Here is a 26,093-nt window from a genome sequence, read left to right on the forward strand (position 1 = left end):
AACTATGTAAGCTATTGGCTTTCTCCTGCCTTTCATTGACTCAAGAGGAACCTACAGTAAATTCAAACAAACATTTTAACTTTAGTGGTTAGTTGTAGACTCAAAATGGCGCTTCCACTGACAGCCGTTCCCCCTGAGCTTTGCTTCAGCAATTAAGTTTAAATTAGAATTATTGAATGATGCAGTGCGGGGGGAGGGGGACTGATTTTTTTTTACATTTCTTCATGGATGTGGACATTACTGGCTGAGTCAGCATTTATTGCCCATCCCTAATTGCACTTGAACTGAATTTCTTGCAGCGGGCATTTCGGAGTCACCCACATTGCTGTGAGTCTGGGAGTGGGGCTAACCCAAAAGCTAGTGAATTTACTATCAAATAAATCGGTTGGACTGAAACCTGGTGTTGTCAGACATGTTACTGTGTTTACCCCAGTCCAATGCCGGCATATCCACATCAATGGCACATAGGCCAGACCAGATAAGGTCAACAGATTTCCATCCCTACACGACACTAATGAACCAGATGAGTTTTTAGAACAATTGACAATGGTTTCATGGCTATCAGAGTTTAATTCTAGGTTTTTATTGAATTCACATTTCACCATCTGCCATGGTGAGATTGGAACCCACGTCCCTTGAGCATTACCCTGCTGTCTGGATTACTTGTCCAGTGACAACACCACAATACCACCACATCCCCACATAGAGCTTATCATGCCTGTGTCAGCTCCTGGGTTGAGAAATCCAACTCGTTTCACTCCCCCACTGTCTCCTCCAAGCCCTTAAAATACTTATCCAATTCCCCTTTGAATATTTGTACAGCTTCCGCCATTCCTTCAGCCAGTACCTTCCAGATCACGACAACTCACCACGCAAGAAGTGCTTCCATGTATTACCTCTGGTTCCATTTCTCCTCACTTTAAAACTGTGAGCTTTTGTTGCCTATCGTTCTATCACTGGAAGCGATTTTGTGTTATTTATTCCACCTGAACTATTCATGATTTTGAACTTATCCATGAAACCTCCTTTTAATCTTCTTAACCTTCCCCATGTAACGCAAATCCCTCATCCCTGATATAGTTTTATTAAACCGGTTTTGCTCCCTCACTAAGGTGTTGACATCCTTACGAAAGTATGGAGCCAAGAATTGAACACAACATTCCAGCTGAGTAATGTACTGAGTAAATAATGTACTCCAGCGGTTTGCCATGACTTCCTTTATTTAGATTCACTGGCACGAATGCTAAAGCTAAGGATCTCATCTGATTTTTTGATTGCCTTCGAAATTTGAAATCATTGAATCTTGCAGAGTGAGACATTTGGCCCACTTTGCATTCTTATCCAATTTGGTCTCACACCCCACTCTCAAAGATTTGGGTGTCCATATCTCTGGTTCTTTCTACCCCCACACCTCCCTTTAAAACTGTACAATTTCATTTCTGTTGCCTCTGCTATATATCCAGCTTCTTTCACCAGTCTGATTATATCCTCCATATCCACAGGGATGGTACAGTGGCACAGTGCTGCCTCACAGCACCAAGGATCCGGGTTCAATTCTGGCCTTGGATGACTGTCTGTGTGGAGTTTGCACATTCTCCCTGTGTTTGTGTGGGCTTCCTCTGGGTGCTCCGGTTTCCTCCCTTAGTTCAACGATGTGCAGGCTAGGTTGATTGGCTATGCTAAATTGCACCTTAGTGTCAGGAGGATTAACAAGGTAAAAACATGGGGTTACAGGTACAGGGCCTGGGTGGACTAGTTGTCGGTGCAAGCTTGATAGGCTAAATGGCCTCCTTCTGCACTGTAGGGATTCCACAGATTCTATGATTCTTGAAGTCTGTTACAATTCTCCTCATTTCTTGCTACATTTCCAAGTTTCATATCACCTGCAAACTTTGAAATTTTGCCCTTTCTATTCAGGTCCAACATTAATACATATCAAAAACAGCCGTGATCCTTATACCAACCTCTAGGGATGACGCTGTATACATCCCTCCAGAAAGAAAAACAACCATTTGCCACCACTTTGCCATTCCTGTTCCTTAGCCAATTTTGTCTCCGTCCTGTCACTAATCCTTTAATCCCATGAGCTTCCATTTTGCTAACATGTTACTTGGTCAATTAAAATGGCTTCTGCAGTTGGTCCAGATCTGACTCCATCAAGGGAATGGCAATGCATGAGCTCTCAATAGGCACACCTGCTTCCTCTTGGGTTGGAAAGAAAGAAAAAGATCATTTTTTTAAGAGGAACAAAAGCTAGAAATGCTTATTTCCAAAATTTATCAATCCTTTTCAAGGAGAAACCTTAAGTAAATTGACTTTATCTAGCCGAGGTTGTGGTCTTTTCGTGCTTTTCCTTTGTGAAGGTTTGTGTCTGTGTTCCTGAGCAGTCGGCTATGCTATTAAGTACCTTGTGGATGCTAAGGTCACGACAGCTTACTCTGCGATTTGACCTGCCAGTCACAGTGAATGCAGATTACACACCATTACATGCCATTGGGGACACGGAGCCACTGTGTCCCTGTCATGCAGATAGAGAGTAAAAAGCTATTACTGTATTCTTTCTTTGACTCTTTCTTTATGTCTGCCCATTAGTGCCTGGGGCAATCCCCATAGACTCCGTGCAAGGAAGCACCTTCGAGGAGAAGATTTATCTACAGTGGAAGGAGCCAATGGAAACATTTGGTATTATTACACTTTATGAGGTAAAAATATATAATAGTTTTTATGGTCGTATAATCTTTCCATTCTCTTTTTCACACATAGAGTGAAAAACATTGTGCTTAGACATTTCGGTCTTGATTCCCACAATCATAACAATGCAATTGAGGTGGCCATTATGAAACAATATAAAAATATTTATATGTTCTTCTAATCTTGTTCCGTATTTTGGCTATGTGAATGTTGCAGGATAGAAATCCTTTGGAAATGAACAATCTGCTCTTTCTTACTCTGAAATTTTTGCCTCTTTAGAAGATGCCAACTCTTGTTGAAGATTAATTATTTCTTTTCATGGGTACTTGTGCCCCTTGGTACCTTGGTGAGTGGCCATCCTTTGTGTGGGAGATTAGATAATCAATGTTGGCAAGCTATTATCCAGAGGTAGTTGAAGTGCCACAGCGCAGCCCAGTCACATTCTCCCTGTCATCCACACATACACTTTCCAGCAGGGGGCTGTTGGCTAATGATCAGGTACAGGAACACAGGCTGACTTATCTTTCTGCACCGACTCGAGGAAATTGTAATTGCCTGCCTCTGAAGGGAGTCTGCACTCTCAATTGTTTTGTCTAGTAGTAAGAAAGGAAATAAAGGGGAGAAACATAACAGTGGCACAGTGGTTAGCATTGCCACCTCACAGCGCCAGGGACCCGGGTTCAATTCTCAGCTTGGGTCATTGTCTGTGTGGAGCCTGCACATTCACCCCGTGCCTGCGTGGGTTTCCTTCGGGTGCTCTGGTTTCCTCCCACAATCTGAAAGATGTGTTGGTTAGTTGCATTGATCATGCCAAATTCTCCCTCAGAACAGGTGCCAGAGTGTGGCAGCCAGGGGTGTTTCACAGTGACTTCATTACAGGGCTAATGTAAGCCTACTTGTGACACTAATAAAAGAAAAATAAAGCCTATAGTGAGATTTCCATGCCCTAAACCTGTTGATCGGCTAATTAAGAGATTTAGGACGAGATCTTCTGGCTCTTCCCACTGCTGGGACCTTCTGGTCCTGTTGACGGCGCACCCCTGTCATAGGTTTCCCAGCGGCATGGGGTGGATTCAATGGGAAATCCCACTGGCAGCGGCAGGACTAGACGATCCCGCCACTGAGAAACATGCCACTGTGATTAACATTTTGTGGCCTTTTCTATGTGCTTGTACATGCTTGCTCTTATGTATTCCAGATACACAGTCATTCAGTATGTTCCATCTCGCTGTTGATAGATCTTTAGGTTTGAAGGGAATGAAGGTAGTGGGGATTGTTTAAGAAGATATAGGATCAGCTACAATCTTGAATGGCGTGGGGAAGGCTCAGAGAGCAGCTTCTATTTCTTACATTCTTATTGCTTCTCAGATCCTCCCGTCTGGTAGGGGAGTCTGAAACTGGAGGGTATAGGTTTAAGGTGAGAGGGGAGAGATACAAAAGGGTCCAGAGGGACCCTCAGAGGATGGTGAATGTGTGGAACAAGCTGCCAGAAGCACTAGTAGAGGCGAGTACAATTTTGTCTTTTAAAAAGCGTCTAGACAGTTACATGGGTAAGATGGGTATAGAGGGATATGGGTCAAATGCGGGCAATTGCGACTGGCTTAGTGGTTAAAAACTGGGCGGCATGGACAAGTTGGGCCAAAGGGCCTGTTTCCATGCTGTAAACCTCTATAACTCTATCGTAGTACAGGACGGAAGCAATAAGGTCCACTTGCTGCTGGTTAATATCCATTGGTGCCTTTGAAGACATCACTGCTTCATCCCTATTCCAAATTGGAGTAGCCTCAGGAATTATCTAGGAATACAAAGGAGGTGAAACCTCGACATTCTCATAGAAACCCTACAGTACAGAAAGAGGCCATTCTGGATCTTTGTGTCACTTAACATTGCTCTAGTTCAAAACAGAGGAAAGGTCTTCAGTGATTCAGGACATAAATTCTAAATTCCATCTTACGTAAATTGAACCTGGAAGCTTGTAGACATTGCTGGCAAGGCTGTCTACCTTAAATGGTGAGCCAAATTTCTCTTCCCCCCTAACTGAAGCCCATACTCTTTACCTCAAACATATGGGGCTAAAATAAAATTTATGGCCTGGAAATGACCTATTTCTATGTTTTTATATTTCACACATTAATTCATAGCAGAAGTGCAATGAGGTCCTTAAATGAGGATTAGTTGCCTGTTTGGGGCCTGAAGTGGCCCACTAGCCAGCCCCTGTTGCTAGCACAGTTGTGGTGGGAGCAGATAGGTGGAAGGCAAGCCACTTGTTGGATTGAAACCCGACTGTAGGTGAGTGTAGAAGAGTGCCCATGAGTTCAACTCCTACCACTGTAGCCAAGGAATTTAATAAATGAATCTGGGATAAATAGTTTGCATCAGTAATGGTGACCTAGCAACTATCGGATTGCCATAAAACATTTCACAAATTTTCTTCAGAGCAGGAAATCAGCCATCCTTACCTAGCCTAGTCTATGTGTGAATTCCCAAGCCAGAGTAATGTGCTTGATTCTTACTTGCCCTCTGAAATGGCAGTTTTCTTAGTGATGGCCAAAAATTGTGGTTTTGCTGCTGATGTTCACATTCAGTGAAAGAATGAAATAAACCCTCTTAACCTGGCTCACTTGAACATTACACTTGTCCATAGCCATCATTAGAATTAAATTTAAGAATTGCAGAATAACTAGGGTTGTTTTCTCTGCAGCAGCGGAAGCTGAGGGGAGACTCCTCAAGATATTATTAAACTGGAAAGAGTGCAGAAAAGATTTCCTTGGATGCTATTTGATGGTTTGCATCATGAGGGAGGCTGGATAAACTGGGACCTTTTTCCCTGGAGAGCAAGAGAGTTTGGGGTGATCTTATAGAAGTCTATAAAATAATGAAAGGCATAGATAGATCAGCTAAATAGTCAACATCTTTTCCCAAAGGTAGGGGAGTCTAAAACAAGAGGGCATAGGTTTAAGGTGAGAGGGGAGATTTACTAAAGGGCCCAGAGGGGCATTTTTTTCACACAGACGGTAGTGAAATTCTGGAACAAGCTGCCAGAGGTGGTGGTAGAGGTGGGTACAATTTTGTCTTTTAAAAAGCATTTAGACTTACATGGGTAAGATGAGTATAGGGGGATATGGGCCAAATGAGGGTTATTGGGGCTAGTTCAGTGGTTAAAAAAAGAGGCAGCATTGACAAGTTGGGCCAAAGGGCCTGTTTCCTTGCTATAAACTTCTATGACTCTATGACTTGTTTGAAGTCGATAAAATTATGAGAGATATAGATACGGTTGACAGTCAGAATATTTTTCCCAGAGTCGAAATGCCTAATACTAGGGGGCATGCACTTAAGATGACAGAGGAAGCTCAAAGGAGATGTAAGGGGCAAGTTTTTTAAAACAGCGAGTGGTAGGTGGCTGGAACGTGCTGCCAGTGGTGGTGCAGGAAGATACAATGGTGGGGTGGGGGGGCTGTTGGTTAAGGGGCTTCTGGAAAAGCACAGGAATATGCAAGGAATAGAGGGATATGGAGCGGGGACAGGCAGAAGGGATTAGTCTAATTTGGCGTCATATTCGGCACAACATTGTGGGCCAAAGGGCTGGTCCCTGTGTTGTACTGTTCTATATTCTATATTCTATGTTCTAATTGTCCTTTGAAGATGTGCCGTACAGTACTGATTACACTGTACTAATGGTTACTTGTGTAATCTGTCTTTACTTTAACAGTGGTATTGGCCCATTGAAGATAAATGTTGTTTTAATAAAGGATGGGGAATGTGATGCAAGCCCACTTGTGTACTCATTACTAATATCATAGAGGACGATTAGAAATCCTGAGAGGATAATTGGCCAGGAAGAGTTATTGAGCCTGACAGCCTGAGGATGTTGAATTCACAGATAAAATGAAGCTGCAAAGGGTTAATAACCACATCTCTCTTGATGCTAGTTCGGCTTCTGCACTTTACCGCACTCCTTGATACAAATAGCTTTGAAGTTGCAGACTGTCATTTTGCTTTAATAAAAATATTCAGCAGCAGTAAACACACAGAGAGGAGAAATAAAAACCCTGTGGTTGTCCAAGTAGGTGCTCATTTGTGTCACTGTTACTGAGACTTTTTCAGCACATGGGCTCCTGATTAAAGATGATTTTTATTATATGTTGAGCTAACTCCTGACGTGAACAAGAACCAGGAACAGGACTAAGCCATCTGGCCCCTCGAGCCTGCTCCGCCATTCAATAAGATCATGGCTTATCCGAGGGGGCAAGGGTTAGCTGGTCAGGATCAACGTCCTGATTGGCTTACCGAGTTTGTTAATTCCAGTTCTCCCCCTCCTGATGACCCAGTTAAAAATGGGACAACTCTGCATTCCAGCTAAGCAACAGTGAAAGTTGGGTCTGTCCCACCAACTGCGAAAGCCAGCCCTGTTGAACCAATTAAACTGTAGCTCAATTTCCCATTGTTATAAAAGTAAACTTTATTTATTAGTCACACTTGAATGATGTTACTGTGAAAATTACAGGAGTGGCATGGTAGCACAGTGGTTAGCACTGCTGCTTCAGGGACCTGGGTTCGATTCCCGGCTTGGGTCACTGTGTGAAGTTTGTACATTCTCCCCAAGTCTGCATGGGTTTCCTCCGGGTGCTCTGGTTTCCTCCCACATTCTGAAAGACTTGCTGGTTAGTGTACTGATCTGAACAGGCGCCGTGTGGCAATGAGGGGAATTTCACAGTAACTTCGTCGCAGTGTTAACGTAAGCTTTACTTGTTATAATAAATAAACTTTAAAACAAATCCCCTTGTCGCCACACTCCAGCACCTGTTCAGGTACACTGGGGGAGAATTTAGCACGGCCAATGCAGCTAACCAGCACGTCTTTCAGAGTACGGGAGGAAACTGGAGCACCCAGAGGAAACCTACACAGTCACAGGCAAAATGTGCAAACCCCGCACAGATGGTGACCCGAGCTCGGGTCCCTGGCATCAGATATCTCCATTAAGATGCTTGTTTCCTGCTACATTCCCTGTGTGAAATGCCAGCATGGCCTCAGCTGGAGTCCACACACGTATTAAAGCCATCACACAATCCTGATTATAGATCACTCCAGATTGAATTGTTTTGAATAAATTTACTGCAGCATTTTTACTTGGCTGCTAATCTCATCCTTTGTAGTGTGATCAAATAGCAAACACAATCACTTAACAGAAGAGCAGATATTTACATATGCATGTCTAGTTCAGTCATAATATCACCGTCCCCACAGTGCAGAAGGAGGCCATTCGGCCCATCGAGTCTGCACCGACTCTCCGGCAGAGCATCTTGCCCAGGCCCTATCCCCACCATCACGTAGGTTTGTTTGGCCAATTGGAGTCTGGTCCTGGATGGGCTGACTGCTAGCTTCCGCCCATAGGCCCGCAATGTCTTCTCCCCAGGTGTAGGCCTTGCCCCGAGATTCCATAAACAAAATTCGCAAAGACTGGCTTCTGATCACAGATGAGTCTGTCAGCAAGCAATCATAACCAATTCAGTCACTTCAGAGGAAGGCTTGGAGAATCTTCTCATCATCCTGCCCCACATGCACTTTGCTAGATGCTGACAGCAGATGCAACCTTTCAGTTCAATAGCTTCTCCAATCCAATCATGTCACCGTTTAAGCACATTATTGTTGCAAAATAAAGACAGAATTCGATGAAGAAAGATGCTCACAGTACGTTCAATTGATTAAATTGAGGTTTTGAAATGTTGATCTGACTGTTCAAGTCCTTATACCTCGATAAACACAGCCTATTTCATCGTATCCCCACAGTGCAGAAGAAAGCCATTTGGCCCATCGTGTCAGCACTGACTCTCTGACAGAGCATCTTACCCAGGCCCTATCCTTGTAATCCCATGTATTCCCAGCCTCCCTCACTAATCTCCCTCGCCTACACATCTTGTGACCCTAATGAGCGATTTGGCATGGCCAGTCAACCTATCAGGGATCATAGCTGTGAATTTGATTAAATTGAGGTTTTGAAATGTTGATCTGACTGTTCAAGTCCTTATACCTCGATAAACACAGCCTATTTCATCGTATCCCCACAGTGCAGAAGAAAGCCATTTGGCCCATCGTGTCAGCACTGACTCTCTGACAGAGCATCTTACCCAGGCCCTATCCTTGTAATCCCATGTATTCCCAGCCTCCCTCACTAATCTCCCTCGCCTACACATCTTGTGACCCTAATGAGCGATTTGGCATGGCCAGTCAACCTATCAGGGATCATAGCTGTGAATTTATATATTTATTCATATGGATAGTATTATGCCCCTTTTATTCATATGAACATTACATTGTCAACTCTCTTTAAATTGTTTTAAATGTATTCATTAATGAGGTGTGTAAGTGTCGGCATTGAGTTGGCATTTTTTGCCCCACCCGAATTGCCCTTGAGAAAGTGGAGGTGGTGGTGAGCTGCCTTCTTGAACTGCTGCCGTCCATGCGGTCTAGATACACGCCCAATGCTGTTAGGGAGCGAGTTCCACAATCTTGGCACAGTGAGGGTGGAGGAAAGGTGATATACTTCCAAGTCAGGATGCTGAGGGGCTTGGAGGTAAACCAGCAGATTATGTTGTCCCCATGCATCTGCTGCACTTGTTCTTTGAGGTGATAGAGCTTGTAAATTTAGGAGGCGGAGACGATGGCCTAGTGGTATTATCGCTAGTTCATTAAAATAGAAACTCAGCTAATGTTCTGGAGACCCAGTTTCAAATCCCACCAGGGCAGATGGTGGAATTTCAATTTAATTTTTAAGAATCTACTGATGACCATGAAACTATTGTCGATTGTCGGAAAAGCCCATCTGGTTCACTAACGTCTTTTGGGGAAGGAAATCTGCCATCCTTACCTGGCATGGCCTACATGTGACTAAAGAGTCACAGCAATGTGGTTGACTGTCAACCTGAAATGGCCCAGCAAGCCACTCAGCTCAAGGGCAACTGGGGATGGGCAATAAATGCTGGCCCAGCCAGTGATACACAAGTCCCACAAATGAATAAAAAGAAGTAGTGTCACTGCAGTTGGTGAGTTGCTGCAGTGCATCTTGTAGATGGACACTGCTGCCATTATGCATCAGTGGAGGGAGTGGATATTTAACATGGTGAGTGTAGTGTTGATCTAACGGGCCAGTTGTTGTTGAGGTTTTTGCGAGCTTTTAAAGCTGCACTCATCCAGGCAAATGGGTTGCATTCCAGCACATTCCTGATTTGTGCCTTCGAGCGGTGAAAAGACTTTAGGGAATCAGGAGATGAATCTTTTGTCACAAAATTCACCTTCTTTTAATATTCATTTGTGGGACACAGGCGTCGCTGGCTGGCCAGCATTTGTTGTCCATCCCTGGTTGGCCAAAGGCAGTTGAGAGGCAACTACATTGCTGTGGCCCTGGAATCACATGTAGGCCAGACCAGGTAAGGACAGCAGATTTCCTTCCCTAAAGGACATTAGTGAACCAGAAGGGTTTTCCTGAGAATCGACAATGGTTTCATGATCATCAATAGATTCTTAATATACATACATTTTTTACTGAATTCAAAGTCTACCATCTGCCCTGGTGGGACTCGAACCTGGAACCCCAGAACATTAGCTGAGTTTCTGGATTAATAGTCTGGCGATCATACCACTAGGCCATTGTCTCCCCCTATCCTTGTAGCCACAGTATTTATATGACCGGCCTAGTTAAGTTCCTGGTCAAAGTTAACACCCAGGTGGTCATGCCATTGAGCATCAGAAATATCAGCAGAAAACAACTATTAAAAAGATTCAAAGGACCTAAAACCCTCAAATTTCAGGACCCGATGACTAATATTATAGGGTCCTCGAAGAGGAAGCTGAAGAAATAATACATATATGTACTATTACGTAGAAAAGTGCGCACATGTACTGGTTATGATTTTCCAACATTCCAGTGTAACCTGGTTACTCAAGAAAGAAGGGAGAAGCAAAAAGAGGCTATCAGGTCAGTTATTTTCAGAAAAATACTGTTTTCTATTATTATGGAACTCTTAACAATGCGCTCAGAAAATCAGAGTATGACCTGACAGAATCAACATACTTTTACAAAAGGGAAATTGTGTTTGACATATGCATTACATTTTTGAGGATGCAACTTCTGAGTTAGAGAAGAGGAGCCAGTATATATATTGTATTCTTGGATTCCTAAAAGCCATTTGATGAGATGTCACACAAAATGAATATTACAAAAGGTAAGAGTTTCTGAAGTAGGGAACAATATGCTAGTGTGAATGGAAGATAGGCTGACAAACAGGAAGAAGAAAGTAAAGGCATTTTTGGGTTGGTAGGGTGTAACCAGTAGAAAGCTGTTGGCATCAATTGCAGCTATTTACAAATTATACTCATGACAGAGATGGATAGATCGTGGGCAATGTATCCAGCAGTGCTAATGATACAAAGCCAAAAAGAAAGGTACACTGTGAGGAGGACACAGAGGCAGCAAAGAGATATTTAACAAGTTAAATGAGTGGGCAACAAGATGGCAGATGGAGGAATATATGGGGAAGTGCTAGGTTATTCACTTTGGTAATATGGGTAGAATCTATTACTGAGAAAAGAGTTGTGCTTTCAAAGCTTGGCATCTTGGCAGCACAGTGGATGTCTGACAGTGCCATGGACCCCCAGTTCCTTTCCTGGTTTGGGTCACTGTCTGTGTGGAGTTTGCCCATCTCCCTGTGTCTGCATGGCTTTGCTTTGGGCATCCCGGTTTCCTCCCACAGCCCAAAGAAGTGTGGGTTGGGTTGATTGACCTTGCTAGATTGCCCCTTAGTGTCAGGGTAAATATGTGGGGTGACGGGGTGGGATAGGGTAGGATTGTTGTTGGTGCAGGCTCGATGGGCTGAATGGCCTCTTTCTGCACTGTAGGGATTCTATGATTTTGTGACCTTGCACTCATGAGGGCAGCCAAGCAATAGAAACCAACAGTAAAGTTTATACTGCGTGGGAAGAGAGTGCTGGATTTGGTTGGCAAATGCAGTCTGATTGGCAGTGGCCACAGCGAATGCAGCAGAGAACAGTTAACTGCCAAGCTTTTCTTTCCAATTCATACCAGGTAGGTCATCTCCCATTGGTCAAGGTATTGCCACGAGGAATGAACCAGGGAATGACAGTCTCTGACCTTTTGTTTTGTTGGAACGTGCTCCTTCTGCCTGCAAAGGAGATCTTTGATCAGGGAATCTTTGACAATTGCGAGACGAAAAGTTGCATTAGCATCTTTCAGGTTTGTTCAGCAATAAGCAAGTTCTGTACTGCCAAACGGTTAGCTGAATACATTTTAAAAGGCGCGAAAATTGTAACTGTTAAGGGACTCATACAAGGAACACAAAGACTTAGCATGTAGATCAGTGAGCAGTTCGCAAACTAGGGGGCATAGGGTTAAGGTGCAAGGGCAAGGTTTAAAGGAGATACATGAGGCTTGTTTATTTACTGAGAGGATGGTGGGTGCCTGAAATTTGTTGCCAGGGGAGGTAGTGAAAGCAGATACAATAGTCACTTTTAAGGAGCGCCTTGACAATTACATGGATAGAATGGGAATAGAGGGATATGGTCCCTAGAAGCATAGGGGGTTTTAGTTCAGTCGGGCAGCATTGTCAGTGCAGGGTTGGAGGGCTGAAGGGCCTGTTCCTGTGCTGTAATTTTGTTTGTTTTTTGTTCCAATGGAAAATTGGTCTTCGTTTCGAGTGGATTGGAGGATAAGGATAAGTGAGTCTTGCTACATGTGTATGGGCTTTACGGAGACTGACCCAGAGAACTCTGCACAGTTTTAGTCTCCGTATCTGGGGAATATGTTGGCATCGACTGGTTTTTAGAAATCAGCTGCCTTATGATGAGACACTGAGTAAGTTGTGCTTACATTCCATGGAATTTAAAAGATTGAAATGGCCTCACTGAAACATACAAGATTCTAAAGGAACTTGGTAGGGTGGACTCTGAGACATTGGATGGAATTCTCCAGCTGTGGTAGGATTTCCTGTGCTGGAGGAGGCTTGCCTTTGGCTGTTGGTAGGAATTTTCCAGTCCTGCCAAATCGATGGTGATTTGCAATCCCCATCCATGCTACCGTCAGGGAATCCCTGGTGGGGGTTGGCTTGGGCAAGACCAGAAGATTCCATTAGCGGGTAGGGCTGGACAATTCCATCCTTCTGCCCTATCCCCATACCTTGCACATTTACCATGGCTAATCCACCTAACTTACACATCTTTGCACTATGGGAGGAAACCAGAGCATCGGGTGGAAACCCATGCAGACATGGGGAGAATGTGCAAACTCCACACAGACAGTGATCCGAGGCTGGAATTGAACCCTGGTCCCTGATATTGTGAGGCAGCAGTGCTAACCATTGTGCCACTGTGCCACCCTCCATGATGCCACTGTGCTGCTATTTTCCGATAATCGTGTAGCTACATGGCCACAATTACTGACATTGGCCAAATGGACAGCGTAATGGCTTTTTAACGGGAAAATATAATGCTTCCTTTCTTTCCATGGACCATCACGTTTAATTATGCACTGTGGTTCCTTTTGTTTTTCATAGAACCATTGAATCCCTAAGTGCAAAACGAGGTCATTCAGCCCATCGAGTCTTCACCAACCACGATCCCACCCAGGGCCTATTTCCGTAGCCCCACATATTTACCCTGCTAATCCCTCTGACACTAGGGTCAATTTAGCATGGACAATTAATCTAATCCACACATCTTTGGAGTGTGAGAGGAAACTGGAGCACCTGCAGGAAACCCATGCAGATACGGGGAGAATGTGCAATCTCCACACAGACAGGCACCCGAGGCCGGTATTGAACTCGAGTCCCTGGCACTGTGAGGCAACAATGCTAACCACTGAGCCACCATGCCGCAAAATATATGTTTTTTTTAACTGCTTCACTTACATAGTGAAGGTTGCTACAATAAGAGCCTGCTTCCATGCTGTAAATCTCGATGACTCTCGAGTTTGGACAAGTTCATGAATCAAAGTGGGCTGGACTGGTGTGCCGACTAATTATAAGAGCGACACGATGAGGAGGCTTTTAAAGTCTCAGATGAACTGACTGCATTGTTTCTGACTTCTGTCTGACAGACCCATCTGTTAAACTCATCTTTTAGCTTCCACACAAAGCTTAACCGCGGCCCCGTCATGTAATGCGTTCCAATCAGATAGTCCCTCTCGCTTCAGCAGTGTCTGACATTTGTCTGCTGGCTCAGTGGGTAGCACTTTTGCCTCAGGTTTTGAAGCTAGTGGGTTGTAACTCTGCACAGGGACTTCAGCACATAATCTAAGCTGACACTTCGGTGAAATGTTGAGGGAGCAATGGATTAGCAGAGGTATGTCCTTCATATGAGACATTAAGACCTGGTTCCCAACTCCCTGCTGTTCTGAGATGGGTGTTAAAGATCATAGATTCCCTGCAGTACAGGAGGAGGCTATTCAGCCCATCAAGTCTGTACCGTCCACAATCCCAGTGAGGCCCTGTCTCCTTAACCCCACCACCCTGCAAATCCCCCTGACACTCGGGTCAATTTACCATGGCTAATCAATCTAACGCGTATATCTATGGACTGTGGGAGGAAACTGGAGCACCTGGAGGAAACCCATGCAGATACGGGGAGAAAGTGCAAACTCCACACAGACAATGACCCGAGGCTGGGAATTGAACCTGTATTCCTGGTGCTGTGAGACAGCAGTGCCAACCCACTGTGCCACCCAATCCCATAATGTTCAGATTGCCCTCAGATTGATGTTGGTTACCAAAACAGATTGAATTGACAGATAACTCATTTCATTGTCATTTGAAGGAACTTGCTAATAGCAACTTATCCACCTAAATAACAATAAACACTGCACCTCAAAGTAATGATTATTTGTGAACTGATTTGCATCATTGCTGAGATAGGGTGAATAGAGAGAAACTATCCGCCCTGTGCGGGAGCTAGCTGGAGTGTGGGGAAACGGGCTAGTTCAGGACAACGGACCATAACATTAATGCTGGGCCACCCAGGAAGAACTTCTTCACAGAAAGGATGCTGCAGATCTGAAATCCTTTCCCACAAAGAAAGCTTGCAGTGTAAGGTGAAGTGAAAATTTCAAATGAAGATTGGTAACTTTCATTTTATTAAAAGTTACAGCGCTAAAGCAGGTAACTGGAGTTCATTTTCAGATCAGCAGTGATCTATATCAATGGCAGAACTAGCTTGAGAGTCTAAACACTGCTCTCAATATAAATCCAACACTGATGAAATCATAGAATCCTACAGTGCAGAAGGAGGCCATTCGGCACATTGAATCTGCACCAACCACAATCCCATCCAGACCCTATCCCCGTAACCTCATGCATTTACCCTAGCTAGTCCCCCTGACACCAAGGGGTAATTTACCACGACCAATCCCCCTAATCCACACATCTTTGTACTGTGGAAGGAAACTGGAGCACCTGGAGGAAACCCGTGCAGACACGGGGAAAATATACAAACTCTGCACAGACAGTGACCCAAGTTGGGAATCAAACCCAGGTCCCTGGCGCTGTGAGGCAGCAGTGCTAACCACTGTGCCACCGTGCTGCCCCACAGAGTGTGGAAGTAACCATTTACTGCAAATTTGTACATTGCATGTTGGCCTTTCCAGAGTCAATGGGTTACTTAATGGTATTGTCTCTGAAGGTGCTGGAATGTGGAAATGATTTAAGTAACCTTGCTGAGGCCTTCCCAAGGTAATTAGTTCAAAGTATTTTGTAGAATTAATCTAACTAATGGTGGCATAAGTTCACTCCACTTCGCACAAAGCTAAAAAATTTTAAAGATCAGAATAATTGTCCACAAGTTCTCAAATGACTGAACCTTTTTAGGGATTAACAAATGTCACAGTGACATATGGTGCCCTCTGGTTCATTAACACGTTCCATTATGAACAGACACCACAAGAGATCAACCTGGACGTTTGACCGAACCAAAAAAGTACTCACTGACCCGGAAATAATTATTCTAGTTCAGGTCAGCCAAAAGTTATTTAATTAGTGGAACGTTTCCAACCAGGTCCTTGAAGAAGGTTTATCTCAGTCTATATGGTCACCCAGACATTGACCAGATCTCTGAAGGTGGGAAATCCAGCAGAGAAATCACTGATGGCTGTCTTGCACACTGCATTTCCTGGCTACAGATTTTGCCAGACGAAGCCTGTAGTTAGGTTGATTGGCCATGGGAAATTGCCCCTTGGTGTTAGGGGAACCAGCAGGGTAAATACATAGGGCTACGGGGCTGGATGAGATTGTGGTCGGTGCAGACTCAATGGGCTAAAGGACCACTTCCTGCACAGTGGTGATCCCATCTATTCTATTCTAAGCTTCAGTCAGTGGTCCTTTTGATCCACTTGCCCTGTAACCAAAAATGGACATCATTGACAAAAGCGGCCTCATTACATAATGGCCGCTGTTAAATGGGCCACTTTAAATAGGTCAGTGGAGATGGTATTGTCACGTGGAATATCACCAAACATTATTCATGTATCATCCCAGTGCAACTAATGGAGTATCATATTGACCACATAACTGCATATCTATGAGGAGAGATTGAGTATGTTTGCCTTATAGCCCCTGGAAATGGGGGACACAGAAATGATAGCATTGAAAAATATAATATTCCTAAGAAGGCTGCACATGTTTCTTCATGGGAAGACATTTAAAAATGGACAGGCAAGCAGAAAGCTGCTGCCAGTAATCCGACACATCCTGAATATTTATGGTGCTGCTTTTAACCAGCTCACAGGGTAGAAATGGACACAACATACAGGTATTAGGCATTTAAGATGATGTTTATACCTGGAAGCTGTTTGCTAACAGCACCTCCTTTGCTGCAGGCAGCGTGAAATAGTGGGCCATGGCTCGCTGACAAATTAATGATGAGTTTAATGCTCATGGTATTAGCGTGCAAATCGTCCATATCCTGCAAATTTGTGAAGGGGAGAGAAATGCTGTGAACCATGACAAACTGCCGGATGATTTGACCCACTCTATCATTAGGCTTGTGCAAGAAACAGCTCAACCCCCAATCTTCGAAGAATTGCTGCACTTGTGCACTAATTCCTCACCAAACTCCATTGCTGAATGTTGGGACTGGTGCTTATTAGGCCGATTTTATTTTCCTGCACACAACCTTTCCTGTCCCCAAATGAGAACAATTAACACTTGAACATCTCTTTAATCCAAGTACTTAATTGTTCTCAGAATTTTAACAATTTACAAGTTGCATTTTTAGATTTTTTTCTCAATTCATTTTCTGGCCTCTTTTCATCATTTGTTAATTTATCATTTAAGGTCAATAAATGCTGGCCAGCCAGTGACATCCACACCCCACAAATGAATGAAGCAAAATCTCGTTGTTTCTTCTCACACCACCTTCCGCACTAGGTTTGATTCACTCATCCTATTTGGATGGCACGGTGATAAGTGGTTAGCACTGCTGCCTCACAGCACTCAGGACCCAGGTTCGATTTGGGCATCGGGTCACTGTCTGTGTGAGGAGTTTGCACATTCTCCCCATGTCTGTGTGGGTTTCCTCCGGGTGCTCCAGTTTCTTCCCACACCCCAAAGATGTGCAGGTTAGGTGGATTGGCCATGCTAAATTGCCCCTTAGTGTTAGTGGGATTAGTACAGTAAATGCATGGGTTACAGGGATAGGGCCTGGATGGGATTGTTGTCGGTGCAGGCTCGATGGGCCGAATGGCCTCCTTCTGTGATGTAGGGATTCAATGATTCCATTTACTGTCCTTCCTGTCTATTTCTCAATCCTTATATCTTGTTGATAATGGAGATAAGTTGTTAAGCCTATCATACATTGGGTTTTAAAGTTTAAGTTTATTTATTAGTCACCAGTAGGCTTATATTAACACTGCATTGCAGTAATTGTAAAAATCCCTTATTTGCCACACTCCAGCGCCTGTTCGGGTACACTGAGGGAGAATTTAGCATGCCCAATGCACCTAACTAGCACATCCTTTGGATCCTGTTGCTCTCACTGTACTATTACCAGCTGAATTCCGGCAGTTTCCAGTGCCAAATCTTACAAAGAACAAAGAACAAAGAACAACCCAGCACGGGAAACAGGCCCTTCGGCCCAACGAGCCCGCGCCGCCGCATCACCCTACACCTATTCTACCCTGCATGTCTACGAATGGGACCCTACTCAGTCAGATTCAGGGAAGAAATAGTGTCAATTTGGTAGAAACCGATTAGCCTAAGAGCACATCTTTGGGGTGTGGGAGGAAACCGGAGCGCCCGGAGGAAACCCACGCAACCACAGGGAGAATGCGCAAACTCCCACAGACACAGGCCCAAATCCATGTGTCTGCACAGCTAGCAGTGCTAGTCACTGAGCTGTTGCGGCGCCCGTCTACTGGTCCAGGATCAAGCACACACACCGACATGAAGTACTAGGCCACTCCTGGACTTCCAAGAGCAGCCCACGCACGACCCGCCGTGTGCATGCCCCTCGCTTGACACGAGGTGGACCTCCACCTGTGGAATAAAGACAAAAAATATTAATCATACAGCCTGCCCTTCCGGTGTCTCCCGAGGTTTAACCCTATTTAATAGCCCCTACCATATCCCTCCATTCTCGTTTCACTCATGTGCCTATCTAACTGCATCTTAAACGAGTCCAACGTTCCTGCCTCCACCACCCTACTCGGTAGCGCATTCCAGACCCCCACAACTCTCTGCGTAAAGAACCTTCTTCTCACCTCCAAATTATACCTCCCCCCCCTCACCCTTAAGTGATGACCTCTCGTGTTCGTACCCAGTCTAGGGAGCAGTCTCTCACTATTAACTCTATCTATTCCCTTCAGTATCTTATATACCTCTATCATGTCCCCTCTCAATCTCCGTCTTTCCAAGGAGAATAGCCCCAGTCTCTTCAATCTCTCCTCGTAACCCAGTCCCCCCATGCCAGGCAACATCCTGGTAAATCTTTTTGAGTTGGAGGGTCAGGGAAGATGTCCTTCTCATACAGTACACTCCTGAATGCCCCACTGCAGTTGATTCCGGGCCAGTGTTTCAGAACAAATCCCCAGGCATAGCACACAGTTGTAAAGGGAGGCATTCTTGACTAAATATATTCAACTGGCAGAGAGAATTGATTACCTTACAATTAGCTGCGGAAAGTTAAAGGTAATGTCACTATCGTTCCAGATGTCTATAGTCTGCTCTCCTCTTTGAGAGTTAAAGTTGAAGTTATTTATTAGTCACAAGTCGGCTTACATTAACATTGTGATGACATTACTGTGAAATTCCCCTAGTCGCCACACTCGGGTGCCTGTTCGGGTCAATGCACCCAACCAGCACGTCTTTCAGAATGTGGGAGGAAACCGGATCACCCAGAGGAAACCCACACAGATACGGGGAGAACGTGCAAACTTCACGCAGACAGTGACCCAAGCTGAGAATAGAAACCGGGTGCGCTGTGAAACAGCAGTGCTAACCACTGTGCCACCATGCCATCCCCGTGATGGTGGGGGGGTGGGGGTGGTGGGGGTAGTTGACTGGTGGTAATTTAACCTGAAGATCATGAACAACTTCAGCTGGTGCGGGAATCGAACCCGCACTCTCGGCAACGCTGACCAGCCGTCCAGCCTACCTAGCTAACCGGCCCCCTGTGGAAAGTAAGTCGGGGTGCAGCTGTGGTTGTGGGAGCCTCCGTCAGCAAGACATCAGGATATGTGGGGCAGAGAGTCTCCCCCTTCAGCGGGGGAGAATCTCTGCTGTAGGGAGAGGAATGGAGTTATGTTGCAACACTGGCCACCGCTGGGAGAAAGTTTGATTAGGAGGAGACAAGTGACATTGGGTCTGACAGTACATGTACTCTGCACCGTAATCATCTTCTCTCAATATTGCAGGCAATGAGCAAGTTCATCTCCCTCACGTTGCCAGTGTTAACTGCTCCACGTACCACGGCAGCTGTCCTTGTGGACTCTGAGTGGGACGATGGGCTTCTTTATGAATTATGGCTTCATGTCATTCACTTGCACTCACTAGGAACCATATTAAAGCCATCCACATATATTTCACACGCTGCCCTCGCAGCTGAGAATGACACAGGGAATGTTTCATCCCACAAGTCTGACAATGATTGATTCCAAGTCCTCAAAGTGAAGGACACCTCTATAAACCATCGTGTTGGAACTAGTTTTATGCTCACTCAAAGGCCGAAGGGCACATTTTAAATCTCTCCGGAATCTTCCACGGTTTTACAGGATGTAATAAGGCTGATTGTTCCAAACTCAAGTAGGATTATTGTTTCGGGTTGGTTCATTCAAAATGTATTTGACATATGTCGCCAAGACTCTCAAATTGACATATATTGACTGCGGGCTAATCCAGTTCCCTGGGGCTCTCGGCTGGATGTTTCCTGCTGGAGCTGTGAACTGGGCAGCAGTCAGCACTTTCCCCCACAAGGAATAAGCGCATTTGACAAGGTTTCTTCAGACACAAGGGAAATATCAGAAGGCTGGAGCCTGTATGGAGATGGTCACATGGTTAATCCATGGCATCAGAGGTCAAAGTGCGAAGGGCAGATGGCTTCCTCTGACGTAAAAATGAGACAATCGGAAAGAGCTGTAGAAATTACTAAATGGATTTCTATTTGAAGGCTAAGGGAGGCAGGGGCGTAGTGGTATTGTCACTAGATGAGTAATCCAGGGTAGTGCTCTGGGGACCTGGGTTCGAATCCCACCATGACAGATGGTGAAATTTGAATTCAGTAAAAATCTGGAATTAAAAGTCTAATGGTTACCATGAAACCATTGTTGATTTAAAAACCCATCTGATTCACTAATGTCCTTTAGGACAGGAAATCTGCTGTTCTTATGTGGTCTGGCCTACATGCGACTCCAGAGCCACAGCAATGCGGCTGACTCTTAAATACTCACTGAGATGGCAACAAATGTCAGTGTCATCCCATGAATAAATAATAAAAAGAAATAGATGCATATTGGTTAAATTAGTTGTTAAATACAAGTTCAGGACTGTTAGCAGGAAGCATTTATCCATCCGAAATTACTATATGGAATTGTCTGCCAGATTACTAAAGTAAGAAGCCTCACAACACCAGGTTAAAGTCCAATAGGTTTATTTGATAGTAAACACCACAAGCTTTCGGAACGCTGTTCCTTCGTCAGGTGAGTGAAACATCCACTCACTTAATGAAGGAACAGCATTCCGAAAGCTTGTGGCATTTATTATCAAATAAACCTGTTGGACTTTAACCTGGTGTTGTGAGACCTCTTACTGTGTTTACCCCAGTCCAATGTCGGCATCTCCTCATCAAGATATCCAAAGCACAGACGTTTCCCAATTCCACTGAGGTGAATTTGAATCATAGAATCCCCACAGTGCAGAAGGAGGCCATTCGGCCCATCGAGCCTGCACTGACAACAATCCCACCCAGGGTCTATCTCTGTATTTACCCCTCGTATTTACGCTGCTAATCCCACTGGCACTAAGGGGCAAGTTGGCATGGCCAATCAACCTAATCCGCACATCTTTGGAGTGTGGGGGGAAACCGGGCGGGAGCGGAAAAGAAATGAGGAATCCTTGCATTGGGCAGTCACCCTGAGGCATTGTCACATCCAAGTGACCTCGCCAGAGGCATGGCAGCTACCTGTTTGGCAGCAGTGCGTAACTATTTCTAATCAGTCAAGTGCCCATTTAGGGGATAGATCCGTGATGCCTCCCTCTGAATCCACAACCCAGCAGATGCCCAAAAGCAGCCTCCAGGCAGCAGGTCGGGAGGTGCTTGGAGGGGCTCCCTCTCCACACTTGTGGCCCAGGTAGCTGTGGCCACACTCATTTTTAACAGTTAAAGGCATTCTCCGAGGCAGCCTCCATCCTGAGGTACCCTCACATTCCCCGACCTACCATGGCAGCAACCTCTCCTCCCACTGGGGCTGCTAACAGCCTCAGGCACGTCAATGGGCTTTCCTTCCCACTAGCCCGAAACGGATAGGCTCCGGGAGGCAACCTGGTATGGTTTCACAGCCAGGCAGTACTTAGGCACTATTGGGACTGGCTTCTGTTCCTGAAGCCTGATAATTGTCTAAGAGGAGAATATCCGACTCAAAATACTCTGGGAGCCACTGGTGAGGCCAGCATGGTGCTAGGAGAAGCCTGGTTTTTGCAGAAGGATAGAGTGAATTGCTCCCCCCCCATCTAGGATGGAATCTCAAATCTTAAACAAACTGTTTTCCAATAGAACAGAGAGAATGCCATCACTTCAGTGGCTGGGAGCAGGTAGCTGGTGGTCAGGGGGGTGGTGGGCGGAGGAGGGGATTAGAGTGTGGTGGGCTAGGGGGGAGCTACGCTGATTGCTGTTGTTACATTTGAATCAAGATTAAAAGATCCGTCGTATAAAGTCATGATGTGGAGTTGCCAGCGTTGGACTGGGGTAGGCACAGACAATTCCTACCTCTTTAACCTGTGCTTAACCTCCCTCCACTCACACTACCTGCGCCTGTAAAGATTTGATTATCTATTAAGACTCGCACTCCAACCATTATCTTGTAATTGAGTTTGTGTCTATATATGCCCTGTTTGTGAACCAAATCCTGCACTCACCTGATGAAGGGGCAGCGCTCTGAAAGCTTGTGCTATCAGATAAACCAGGTATTATGAGACTATTTACTGCGCCAACGTATAAAGACTGGCTAATATCCAGTTCCACTTGCATAATCTACAAGTGTTTCAATGCGATTTCAGCTGTAATCTTCCCATTCCTTCACACAACTAATAAATGGAGAAACAAGAAACATCCTTCATTCACTCCTGGTTGGGGCCTCGTCATCACATAGAAACTAGGAGCAGGAGAAGGCCATTCAGCCCTTTGAGCCTGCTTTGCCGTTCATTTTGATATAGCTGATCAGCAAATTTAATAAATATCCTGACCTAACCTTCCCCCCGTAACTCTTGATCCCTTTGGCTCCAAAAACTATGCCTAATTTCTTCTTGAAATCACAACATACTTTTCTATAAATGGTTTGAACGACAGCACAGTGGTTAGCACTACTGCCTCACAATGCCAGGGACCCAGGTTCAACTCTCAGCCTTGGGTCACTGTTTGTGCGGAGTCTGCACATTCTTCCATATGGGTTTCCTCCAATTTCCTCCAACTGTCCGAAAGACATGTTGGTTAGGCGCATTGGCTGTGCTAAATTCTCCCGCAGTGTACCCGAACGGGTGCCGGAGTATGGTGAACTAGGGTATTTTCACAATAACTTCACTGCAGTGTTAATGTAAGCCTACTTGTGACACTAATTTTAAAAAAAAGTTTGTTAATTGATCTCAATTTTGACTAAAATAAAGCAAAAAATGGGTAATTTATATTTCCCTCAAGTTCCAAAGATGTAAATTTGTAACAGCGATAACAAAAGCTGATGTCACCGTGACAATTTGCAGTTAACCAACTGGTTGGAATTTATTCAGGTGATTTGTATTTATCTGATAGTGTGGAATCTTTATCATTCTAATCAATTAGACTCAATCATCATTCAATTAACATAATGGGGCCCACGTACTGAATAGAAACATAGACCAAGTGCCATTCAAACAGTAAAGGATTGAAGTGTGGGTATTGAAGTACTCAGATTCAATGTATGAGGAGAGGTGTTGGTTGACATTCCCGATATAATGGGAGCGCTCCTAGCTGAGAATCATATTAAAAGGAAGTTTCACCACTTACCCTTAAATTAGCTAACCTGACACAGATAGGAATTGAACTTAAACCTTTCCTGATCAGTGTAGTGCAGTAATTTTCTGGATGGCACGTCTGATCATTAACCTGTCAGAGCAGTTGAATTCTCACCCCATTCAAGGAGATGTTTCAGAATGATTTGGCTGAAAAGAGTTACTGTAATGTTAATTGTCCTTTTTCATGCCATTGATCTTTGGATTTTTTTTTAAAATTAAGCAGTGACTTCTGATGGCTTATTCAGGGGGAACTGGTTGGAAAGAGTTATTGAATCCGAGAGCGTGAAAGAGCTGAATTAACATCGCTTGGTATCCCCGTTAACCTCGAGGGTCTTAGTGAAGGTAGAACAGCCTTTTGTGAATGAATTCAACTCCTTCACATGCTGGCTGCAGTTGAGATATAAATGCATGCGCTTTCCCCATTAAATATTCAGCAGCAAGAAAACACAATGCAATTAACATCAAAGAACAAAGTTCAAGTCACTCAGCATTCTTTATAACTGTTTCATTTTAATTGGGGCTCTGAGTTTGTGGCTGGCTCTTTAATTCCTATTTATATCACCAGCGTTCGTGATGCTCACCATCAGGCAAATAGTTTGAGCTGTCTTTGAGGAACATTCTCAGCTCTGTGGGACATTTGTGTCCTGGCTCGATTCCTGAACCAACATGAATGATCTAATCACGATATGTTTTGAATTTTAAAGACTGGTCGGTTAATTTTAGTTTGTTCTGTTGTTGCGTTTTGGTTACGGGTCTAAGCAAGTCATCCGAGTCAGATTGAACCATAGAAAGGTTACAGTACATAAGGAGGCCGTTCGGCCCATCTTAACCAATTCAGCCTGAGGACACCCTTTCTAATCCTATCTTCCTGCACGTGGCCCATAGTCCTGCAGTTTACAGCACTTGAGGTGCAGATCCAGGTACTTTTTAAAAGAGTTTAGGGTCTCTATCTCCACCACCAATTGGGGCAGTGAATTCCAGACACCCGCTGCATAAAAAAGTTCTTCCTTTTCTCCCATCTACACCTAATGCCACTTACCTTGAATCTATGTCCCATGATTCTGGTATACTCCATCAACGAAAAGAACGTCATCCTCTCTACCCCATCTCTTCCCCTCATAATTTTGTACACCTCTATCAAGTCACCCCCTCAGCCTTCTTTGTTCCAAGGGAAATAACCCCAAAGAATCCAATCTCTCCTCTTAGCTACACTTTCCTAGCCCTGGCAACATTCTTGTAAACCTCCTCTGCACTTTCTCCAGAGCCCTTCCTACATACAATATGGCAGAACTGCACTCAATACTCCACTTGTGGCCTCAGCAGCGTTTTATACAATTCCAACATTATATGTAAGTTACGTCTTTGACTGTTAAGAAGTATTGACAATATGTTGGAGTGGGTATAAGCTCAGACCTGTCTATTGATGTTGAAATTGACGTTGAATTGGCTTGCTATTAACATGGCTCTGTCCTACACTAAGCTGACCCTGGGAATGTGTCATGTGCTCTTGTATATCACTATGTCAGCTGTACTATACTCGGACTACATTAACCCTAAGGGTAGACCCAGACATGAAGGCTGGAATTCTCCCATCCTGCCCGCCACGGGAATTCTAACGGGCACGGGAGCGGCGGAGCCGGCGGGGGTTGGGGGGGTGCTACGGACTATGTACAGCTCCCTTAAAATGGGATCTTGCGTCTTCCAGCAAGCGCAGCTGGAGAATTCAGCCAGAAAAGTGAGCAACATGTGCCCATGAGATGCTAACCCAGCAAAACTCATTCAGGGGTCACGCTGACCTTGGGTGATGGGGCTAAACTGAATTGGCTGCCCGCGATTAACCTCCCACACATTTATTTCCACGGGCAAAACTGCCCTCAGTGTCTTGAAGATTGGAGCAAAGAAGAAAAATAAAGCCGTAAAGTGTAAGATATTTTGCAAAGGTTTGAAGTTCCATTTAGCAAGCTTACTTTTAGTCGGTTCATCCCCGCGTTCTTTGAAAACCTGGGTGAAAAGCACTTGTTCACAAATATTCAGGATGAATATACATATAGAGAGAGAGAGAGAGACAGAACGGTACTTTCAGCAGGAGGGCGGAAAACTGAGGCTGCCAATCCTTTTTCTAAAAAGGCACAAAATAGAATATGAGACTCAAATGGATTTAAAAAGGATTGCTCCGAGATGGGGCTGCTTTGAAAGTCGGTGGCTGATCCATCCTGTATGAAATGCCTTTGTTACTGCGCTGATAGTTATTCCTTCCACAACAGCAAACGGCTTAAAGAAGATCAATTTCTGATGGTTTGCTCATTATTCGCAGCTGAATAGATGCTAAAGCAACCACTTACTGCCTTGATTGATGAAATGACCTCTGCTGGCCATCGTTTTACCTACACCCTCATCCTGGAAGAAGAATAAAAAACACATTAGGAATTTGACACCTCAACATCAAGTAACGACTCGGTTATTAGGGAAAACGTTCAACTGCTCCACTTACCTGAGTAGAAACAAAAGGTCTGAATATGTATTAGCAATAATGCCACAGTTTATTGCCTCACACTACATCCTATACATCTGATTCCAGGTTTCACAAAAATGCAATATCGAAAGCCTGACAGTGCATAAATCAAAAGGGTTTACTGGATAATGATGCAATCT

At 44.5% G+C, this 26,093-nt stretch overlaps 1 protein-coding gene across 8 annotated transcripts in view; it reads left to right on the plus strand.

Annotated features, from left to right (window-relative positions):
- LOC145346831 (receptor-type tyrosine-protein phosphatase mu) overlaps positions 1 to 26,093 on the plus strand; it is an 834,856-nt gene that overhangs the window by 510,685 nt on the left and 298,078 nt on the right. For all 8 annotated transcript variants that reach the window (XM_080194637.1, XM_080194638.1, XM_080194639.1 and 5 more), the window contains one exon: positions 2,593 to 2,702. In XM_080194637.1, the coding sequence (XP_080050763.1) occupies positions 2,593 to 2,702 (110 nt within the window). The remainder of the gene's footprint in view (positions 1 to 2,592; positions 2,703 to 26,093) is intronic.

Source organism: Carcharhinus amblyrhynchos, chromosome 8 (genome assembly GCF_965287045.1).
Source record: "Carcharhinus amblyrhynchos chromosome 8, sCarAmb.v2.hapA, whole genome shotgun sequence".
Classification (NCBI taxonomy): Eukaryota; Metazoa; Chordata; class Chondrichthyes; order Carcharhiniformes; family Carcharhinidae; genus Carcharhinus; species Carcharhinus amblyrhynchos.